Source organism: Nannospalax galili, unplaced genomic scaffold (genome assembly GCF_000622305.1).
Source record: "Nannospalax galili isolate Female #2095 unplaced genomic scaffold, S.galili_v1.0 scaffold934, whole genome shotgun sequence".
Lineage (NCBI taxonomy): Eukaryota > Metazoa > Chordata > Mammalia > Rodentia > Spalacidae > Nannospalax > Nannospalax galili.
In genome coordinates, this window is record NW_008334762.1 from 151262 (window position 1) to 160795 (window position 9534).

The window sequence follows — 9534 nt, forward strand, 5'->3', positions numbered from 1 at the left end:
TCAAATACTGCTACACACATAGGAATGTGCTGTTTGTTCTCAATATTTAGAAAATTTCAGCTGCTCTTGACTCCCAACCATTTCTTATTTTCAACAATTTGATCAAAATAGACTTTACCTTCCAAGTTTAAGGTCTAATTAAAATACTGGGATTTTCATTTGCTCAAAATAGACTTTACCTTTCAAGTTTAAGGTCTAATTAAAATATTGGGGTTTTCATCAGCTTTATCCCAGACTAATTCTCTTAGTTTAGCAGTATTTGAGAAAAGAAAGTGATAAGGTAGAAAGCTGCTCTGAACTTGGCGAACAGGAAAGGAAGGGCTTCAGTCCTGAGTCCCTGGCATGGAGAGAGCTTCTGACAGATTCTCTCTAGGACTTGATACAGCAACATTTTCAAAGCAACCCTGTGAGGCAGGCATTCTTTACTTTTTGCTGATAAGGAACCCAAAATGAAGAGAAGTGACTCTTGCCTTTACTTCTTCACATCTCCTATTCACGATGCAAGGACTTTCTTTTCCCCTTAGAAATAAGAGTTATGCAATTTTGGAGTCGTTTAGATAGACACACTGAAGGGGTACTCCAGTTGCCTCACCCTGTGTCCCTGTTCAGCATGGAAGAAGCCAGAGTGGTCTGCATCCATATTTCCTATTGGCAATTTGGGTAACCTGTTCAGAGGGTGGTGTGATAAGAATAGGAGGTAAAAATTGCCTAGGCAGGTAGGATAAAAAGACCCCAAAGAAAAGTAGTCAGGTTTCTTGGCTAAAAGTCAAAAGGTCCTTGGGCCTCTTAGCAACATACTCTCTTCCAAAGGCCAAAAATGTCGAAAGTATTTGAGAGCTTGTATCTAATCTTTAAAAGATTTTAGGGTTACCTCTTCAGAGGGGAGAATGTTAGAGTAGCCAAAAGCCCCATATAAATAAATCAAGCTATCAATGAAGAAGGAAGAGTACATGAAGTTATCAGAAAAAGTGATGGGGAGATATGGGAGGAGTTGGAGGGGAAGGAGTGAGCATGGATTTGATCAAAACACCTTAAATGCATGTATTAAATTCTCAATAAATTATTTTAAAAAAAAGAATTCTATTGCATTCTTAACTTTGATTCAGCTTCCTCATTTGTGCTACATCCTTGCATTAGAAGGCCCAATTGAGGGTAAATATGATCACATGTGTAGTGTGTTGAGCTCTAATAAGTGAAAGCATTTGTTCAAAAAGTTTGTATGTTCCTATTAGGATGAGCACTAACTCATGTTTCCCTACAGGAGCAGCTGCACAGGAGACTCTGAAGGTGATTCAGCTTAAGAAGTCAGTGTCGGTTGCTGCTGGAGGGAAGGTCACTCTGAACTGCACTGCAACATCCCTGTACCCTGTGGGACCCATTGAGTGGTTCAAGGGTGTAGGACACAGCCGAGAGGCAGTATTCAGGTTCACAGGAGAGCACTTCCCCAGAGTCACAAATGTTTCAGATGTTTCAAAAAGAAACAACCTGGACTTTAGCATCCGCATCAGTAACATCACCCTAGCAGATGCTGGTACCTACTACTGTGCGAAGTTTCAGAAAATAGGCTCTGACAACAAGGAGATTCAATCTGGAGGAGGTACCGAGTTGTCTGTGTGTGGTGAGTGTTGTTCTCTTTCATCTCCTTATGGGCAGCAACAGCTCAAAGATAAGCCAGCCATTTTGTGAGTGGCAGTTGAGGGGCAGATGCTATAGTAGTGCTTTTGTTTTTGATGTAACCTCAGCTATAGACCAGGAAACCTGAAGAGTGTGGAGGACATGCACTCTGCTCAAAGTTCCAATCTGGTTAATGGGGCAGCCACTTTGTCTGCCTGTCCTACAGCCCTCATCTTTACCAATCAGTCCTAGCCCTCTAACTATACAAATGGGTACAGTGACAAGGTGAGGCCTGGGCTGCTGCTTTTCCGTGGCTGAAGTTCTGCTTATTCCCCAAGCGGAAGGGCCTACTCTGTACCAGGCTCTGTTCTGGATCCCATGAAAATGGCAGGAAGCCTAGTAAGGAGCTCTTCTTCCAGAATGTTGTTTTCTCCCACCCATAAGGACCAGCATGTGAGAGCAGAGAGGGGGCAGGCACTTGTCCTTCACATTTCCTCTTCATCCACAACACACTGAGGTTGCTGACATGCCCAGATTCCCTATTCAACCTCTCAGGCTTGGTGGAGGAGCTGTCAAGAAATAGGGCCTTTGCCCTGGGTCTGTCTGGAAGATTTGTTTATCAGGGACCAACTCTCACAGGCTCAGAAGACTGTGAGTAGAGTTGTGCCAGGTGTGTGGGTGATGCTCGGGTGATGTAGCAAGATGTTCACTTTGAATTTCCTGACAGAGGCCCTGGTTCCACTGGTTACCTGGTTCCACAATCTACAACTTGATTCTGGGATTGTCATTACATGAAGGAAGTCAGACTATCTACCTCAACCCTGTGTGAGCCTTGTTTATATGGTCAGGTCCCCATCCACAGACATAACCAGTTAGTGCCCCAAATCCAGGTCAGTCTCTTGTTATCTGAGAAAGAGATATTATCTCCACTAAAAAGCCAGGTACCCAAGGGATGCTGAACCAAAGCTCCTCAAACCTAGTCATTATCCAGGAAGTCAGTGTTTCCACTTGTCATCAGTTACCCAGGGGTTTGGGAAACCCCTCAAATTCATCCTACTAGTGATTGGGAAACTGCAAATGTCAGTCACACCCTCATTCCATGATAGAACAGAGAGCTATTCTCTTATGCAAACAGCAGCGGCATACTCCAGCAGGTAGAGATACAGGGGCCAACAGCAGGGCCACACCTGAGAAGACAGTGAGCTTCACTTGCAAGTCTCATGGCTTCTTTCCATGGAACATCACCCTGAAGTGGTTTAGAGATAGGAGTGAGCTCTCTCGCTTCCATACCACTGTGGAGCCTTCAAGAGGAATCATCTCATATAGTGTCTCCAGCATGATCCAGGTGGTGCTGGGTCCTGGGGATGTCCAGTCTCGGCTCATTTGTGAGGTGGCCCATGTCACCTTGCAAACAGGCCCTCTTCGTGGGACTGCCAACTTCTCTGACACAATCTGAGGTAGATGATCCTGACTTTCAGCCCACTCTGCTCTTCCCCAAGGTTTGGAATTCATGTGGTCATAAAGAGGATGTGATGCTTACCATAGTTCCCAGCCAGCATTAAAATCTATAATGAAGAAAGGATCATATGCTGTGATCAGCTCTGTCAGAAAAGTGGCATTTATTTTACCAGTAGAAACCACAGTTACATTGATTATGAGCCTGCCCCCTCATGCCTAGTATTCCCAGTTTTCCTATAGTTATTTTCTCCTGCTTCAGTCAGAAGATAATACTTGCAGAATTCACTCATTATGACCCTCAAATCATCTGTCACTGAGCATCTCCTGTGTGCTGAGAGCTATGCTTAGCAGCTGCGCTCCTGTACAAGCCCTAAGTCCTCCCCAGAGAGGCACAATGAAGTGGGCATGGGTCCTCAGTACCCTTGTCCCTCCTCTGGGTTTTGTGTGTACCTCAAGGTCACAGATTCTGTTTGTGCTGTTTCAGTTCTGCCAACCTTGAAAGTCAGTCAACAGCCAACACTGGTATGGAGTCTGATAAATATCACCTGCCAGGTGAAGAGGTACTACCCACCGAGCCTCCAGGTGATCTGGTTGGAGAATCAAAATATGTCCCGAACAGAAGAGGCTTCCACCCTCACAGTGACAAGGATGGCACCTACAACCGGATCAGCTGGCTTTTGGTGAATGCATCTGCCCATAAGGAGGATGTAATGCTCACCTGCCGGGTGGAACATGATGAACAACCAGCAGTCACTAGAAACCATACCCTGGTGGTCAGGGCATACCAGGAGAAGAAGGGTATGGACACTACCCCTGGTAAGAACTCGACTGCAGTTGCTTAGCTGTCTGTAAATTTCTGTCTGTCTTAAATGCCAAAAATGAGGCTGGAGAGATGGCTCAGCAGTTAAGAACACTGGCTGCTCTTGCAGAGGACCCAGTTCTACATATTCCATTCCTGTCAGGTTTTTTTTTTTTCAATTTTTTATATTTTTTGATTGAGCGGTCCAATTCTTCAACTTTATCTTCCAGTCCAGATACTGTGTTTTCCACTTTATTCATTCTGCTGGTGAAGCTTTCTCCTGCCATTTCAAATTGGCTCATCAAGTTTTTCAATTCCGTCTTTATTTCAGCTTGAGGTTTCCTCAATATTTCTCTTTCAAATCCTGAATTGTCTTTTTTATTTCATTCAGCCACATATTTGCATTTTTGAGCTGCAGTCAGGAGTTTCTGTCTACCTTCTTTGAGTTTTTTGAGTTGTTTGTGTGTTCTTTAAAATTTTTGAACTATTTAATCATGTTTATAATTGTTCTTTTAAGTTCTGTGTCCTGGATGCCCCTACATAGTTCTCATTGCAGAATACTTCTTTAGTCCTATGGAAGCATAGGTAGGATTTGATGGGAGCCTATTATCTTGGTTTTACATATTATTTGTGTTTGGGGGTCGTGACATGGGCATATGGACTTCTTTTGTTGGCTGTGTGTCATATGACATTCTGGCCTGCCTTTGTTGAGCTGCAGTCTGGTTCTGTTTCTGTTGTTGTAGCTTGGTTGTTTTCTGATCAGATATAAATAGTTAGTTAGTCTGTGCTCAAGATTCTCACTCTGGGTTTTGTCATTGTTTTGTTGGTCTTTTTGAGACAGGGTCCCCCTGTAGCCCCAGCTGGCCTGGAACTCACTATGTAGACAGGTCATCCTCAGTCTCACAGAGATCCACCTGCCTCTGCCTCCCAAGTACTAGGATTAAAGGCGTGTGCCACCACTCCCAGCTTACTTTGCTTTTTATTGAAGGAATGGGATGGGTCTAGGATGGTTTGCTGTGTGCAATGTGTTAAATGTGGAAATGCCAGCCATGTGGACTGGTTCTGGCTAGCTCACCAGACTAGTCCAGATCTGGATCAGAGCTTTCCAGGCCTAGTTCCAGAGCCAGAGCATAGTATTCAAGCCGACAAGTATCTGACTAGCTACACAGGGTGTGTCAGAGCCCAGAAGCAGCTGGTTCTTGGCCTAATCCCAAATGGGGAAGATGGTGAAAAAGTAAGTGGATCCTGGCCTAGTCCTGGAGCAGAGAGATGGGGACTGAGTGGGCAGGTTCCGACTACCTTACCAGACTCCTCGGGAGCTCTCTAGCAGCATGTCTTGGCCTATTCCAAGAGCAGGATTGTGGACACTGGGAGGGCGGGTTCTGACTAGCTAAGCAGGGTGAATGGGAGCTCTGGAGCAGTGGGATCCTGGCCTAGTCCTGGAACAGAGAGATGGGGACTGAGTGGGCAGGTTCTGACTAACTTACCAGACTCCTCGGGAGCTCTGTAGCAGCATGTCTTGGCCTATTCCAAGAGCAGGATTGTGGACACTGGGAGGGCGGGTTCTGACTAGCTTAGCAGGATAAATGGGAGCCCTGGAGCAGCAGGATCCTGGCCTAGTCCAGGGCGGGGGCATGGTGACCAAGGAAAGGGTTTATTTCATTTTACACTTTCAGATGACACTTCATCACTAAGGGAAGTCAGAGCAGGAGCCAAGGCAAGAACCTGGAGGCTAGAAATGAAGACACCATGGAGGAACACTGTTTACTTACTGACTTGCTCCCCCGGCTTAGATACCTACCTTTCATATACAGTCCAGGTGGAGGGATGGCCGTCATCCACAGTGGGCTGGACCCTCCCACATCAAGGAGCAATTAAGAAAATGCCTCACAGACGTAGCCACAGGCCATTCTGATTTGAGAAAGTCTTCAGCTGAGGTTCCCTCTTCCTAGGTGACTCATTTATGTTACCTTGATGAAAACTAACCAGCACACCATTGAATTACCTTTTTCTAAATTTTATTTATTATTTTTATTTTATGTATATGTGTGTATTGCCTGCATGTAAGTAAGTGTACCCATGTCCTGCAATGCCTGCAGAGGTCAGAAGAGGCTGTTGGATCCCCTGGGACTGGAGTTATTGACAGTTGTTAGCTGCTGTGTGTGTGCTGGGATTCAAACCCAGGTCTTCAGCAAAACAGCCAGTGTTCTTAACCACTGAGCCATCTCTGCAGCCCCTGAATTACCTTTTTTTATTGGATAACCTGATACCTCCAGTTTAACAGTGACACCTCCATCATAAAACAGGTACTAATTTGGGGCCAGTGACCATCAGTACTGAGATCTTAATTGCCAGTCAGCTCAGTATAATATACTAAATTCTACCTGCCTGCACCTCCAAGTGTTAGAATTACATGTATAGGCTACCAAACCAGTTTTACATGGTTCTGGCACTCAAGCACATGCCTTCCCTTCATGCATTCTATGAAAATACTCTACCAAGTGAGCTATATTCCTAGCCCCTGTTTCTATTCTTAAAAACAAAATTTAATCTTTCTTTAAATTCAAAAGTAATAATGGCTCCTTGTAAAACTATAAAGGCCAAGTGTTCCTTCCCCGAATGTGACTGTTAACAACAGAAAGCTTATAGATGGCATCAGAATGGAAAGGAGGCAAACAAGATGATGTTTGAGGCTCTCCAAATTATGAGACCTAGCTCTTGATTCACCTGAAGGGTTTCCAGTGAGCAGTTTTATCCAGTCATCTGCTACCTCACAAGGTTCTCTCAGTTCCTGAAAGCTGGGGGTTATCCGGAGTGCCTCTTATCTCAGTAGGGTAGCCTTGTGACTATCTCCCTATGAACCATCCTGACATCCTGCATGTCCTGTTAACAAGTATTCCTGTGTCCCTGAGATGCTGGACTTGTCTTGGTCCAATGGATACAGGATCAGAAACCATCCTAAAGGCCATCAGTGAGGAACTTCTATGGATCCCACTAACCTTGCAACTCTCCTTAAAGTCTCTAGGGCTCAGTTTCCATGCCAGTGCGGGAACAATAATCTCTAACCCATAGGATGGTGAGGATTACACAGGAAACTAGGTGCCACATACCACTGAGCACAAGCTCTCACCTATTCCTTCTAGGAGGACAACCTGATAACCTGAGTCAGGGCTGAGAGGGAAGAAGAAATTCTTTGCTATCTTCTTTAAACAAGGGCAGCCAAGTTAAAATCATCAGCACTTTAATGGGCTCAGTGAGGATAAGATGGGGCAAGTATAGGCATCTAAGAATAGGGTGGATATAGCCCCTCTAATGGCTCCTCCTGCCTTTTGGTTTTCACAGGATTGGAAGCTTTACCTACTGCTGTCCTTGTGCCTCTGCTCCTTGGCCACAAGATGCTACTGGTGGTTGGTGTGTCTGCTGTCTACATCAACAGGAAGAAGAAGACCTGACTGTATGTTGTAAGAGACGCAGGGATAGCAGTACGAGGACTGACATAGAAGGTGAAGAGGCAGTAGAGGGACTAGGTCACCTGTTATACATCATTAGGATCTGAGGGGTCTAGAGGTGATAACATATTGTTCAGGATCTCTTGGAACCCTTAGGGAGGTCCCCAGCTCCCAGGAGTTGTGTGTGTGTGCGTGTGTGTGTCCTGGGAGAATGTTTGATTCAAGGATCACCAATGGTGCCCAGAGACTCCTAGAGAAGGTGGAAGAAATGGGCCAAGAGGTATTATTAGTATTAATATGGATGCTCTCCTTGGAGGCCATCTCTAGGTTAGTCAGAAACTACAGGCCCAAAAGGAAAGAGCAATCTAAGTTATGAAACAATTTTTAGACGTTTCACACAGACAGTTCTCAGGGATGTTTCTGCTTTGACCCTCTCTATGGCCATGAAGAAGGGAAAGGGAAAGATAGTCATGACTATGGGAGAGGGCTGTGATGACACTTCTGTGACACAGGCACCCTATGCATTCAGGACATACGTACCTGGAGGAGGAGTAGCACTCAGGAGATATTTCACAAATGGAACTAGGAGTCTTAGATGGGACGTGATTCTCACATCACCACTCTTCCTTCCCTGCCACAGAGGACCCTGAATCTGCCTTGTTTAGAAGGTGTCAGCCTGGAAGAAGATGATGAGAAGTTCTGGAACACTCTACTCCTAATGCCTTCCCTCCCAGGGTACCTGAAGACTCAACAATTCCCTGTTGCTCCTTTGAATAGATGTTGATACTTGAGAGCTGTTTCTGCATCCACGGTCTTGAGCATGGGCCTGGGAAATGGCTCAGTCTGCTGCCTAAAGTGTGAGAACCAGCCCATTCTGAGCACATCAAGGTGTCTCCCATTACCATTGGGTTCGCCTTCACCAAACACCCTAATCCAAGCTCTCTGGAGCTAATCTCTCCTGGAATCCACTGGACCCCAACTCTCAAGCATCTTCATATTCTACGATGAGCCACCTCCTGATATTAGGTATAATTATTCCTCTGTATCCAAATGTCCTATTCCTCTGTATCCAAGTGTCCTATTCCTCTGTATACAAGTGTCCTAATTCCCCAGATCCCCTTCATCTAAAACTATCCTTTCCTCTCTCTGATGGGAACCCAATTTCTTTGTTAGCTCTATTATTCCCAGCCCCTTGCTAAGGGTAAAGATGCTGTGAAGGTGCAGAGAGTTGACATCATTCCTGCCTACTCTTCCTTCTCTCACCCAAGCTTATATCCACTTTTGAGATGGTAACTCTTCAAAACTTGACTCTGAAAAGAAAACAGAGATCTGATTTATAGTTCTTATATTTTCTAATATGTAAATACTCTCATCATGGTCAATTTCATGCAACCAACAGTTTCAACCTCAGGTAACAGAGCTCTGATGATTTATCACAAGCCATTCCAACCTGCTCCCACATACCATAGCATTATGTCTATAATCTGCCCATGGCTCATCTCCCCTGCACCCAAGTCCCAGCCATACTGTCACCCATTGACAGTTGCTACAGCCTCTACTATCTCCCATTTCAGTTGCCAGAATGCTTTAGGAAAGTGAGTTAAATATCACTCCTCTGCTGCTTCTCAAATACCTGCATGGGTCACTCTATCCTGCCCAAGGTCGCTTTGTCAAAGCCCTTTTCCTTAGCTGGGCAACAAGGAGACAATACAGCCACCTATTTGCTGCATGTGGAAACTGAAAAAACACTTAGTTATTTTCCTGCTGCTATGATAAAAATACTCTGACAAAAGAAATTTAGGGAAAGATGGTTTATTTGGGCCATGAAGTGAGTCCAACAGCTGATCACATTGCATCTGCAATCAGAAAGATGAGTGCTCAGCTAGCCTTTTCCTCATGCAACCCAGGACCCAAGCCCAGGAATGGTACTGCCCAATTGGTGGGTACTTCCATGTCAATTAACTTAACCAGAATGGTCTCTCTTAGGCATAGTCAGTGGTTAACCTAACCTAAACCATACTTAATAGGGGCACCAAGAATCTTGTTTCTAGGTGGTTCTAGATCCTGTCAAGCTGATAATATTAAGCATCACAGATACCCACACAGTGACCAACAGATGCTTAACACTAATGATGCTGAATACTTAAAACTGACATGTTTGTGTACAATGAGTCAGCCCTGAATCTTGTGCTTTAAGTTCTCCTTATACAGACA

At 44.9% G+C, this 9534-nt stretch overlaps 1 protein-coding gene across 1 annotated transcript in view; it reads left to right on the plus strand.

Annotated features, from left to right (window-relative positions):
• LOC103731158 (signal-regulatory protein beta-1-like) overlaps positions 1-7323 on the plus strand; it is a 24932-nt gene extending 17609 nt beyond the window's left edge. Inside the window, 5 exon segments of the mRNA XM_008829469.1 lie at positions 1262-1611; positions 2750-3071; positions 3557-3709; positions 3712-3888; positions 7214-7323. Of these exon segments, the coding sequence (XP_008827691.1) occupies positions 1262-1611; positions 2750-3071; positions 3557-3709; positions 3712-3888; positions 7214-7323 (1112 nt within the window).
• Positions 7324-9534: the final 2211 nt, after the last annotated feature.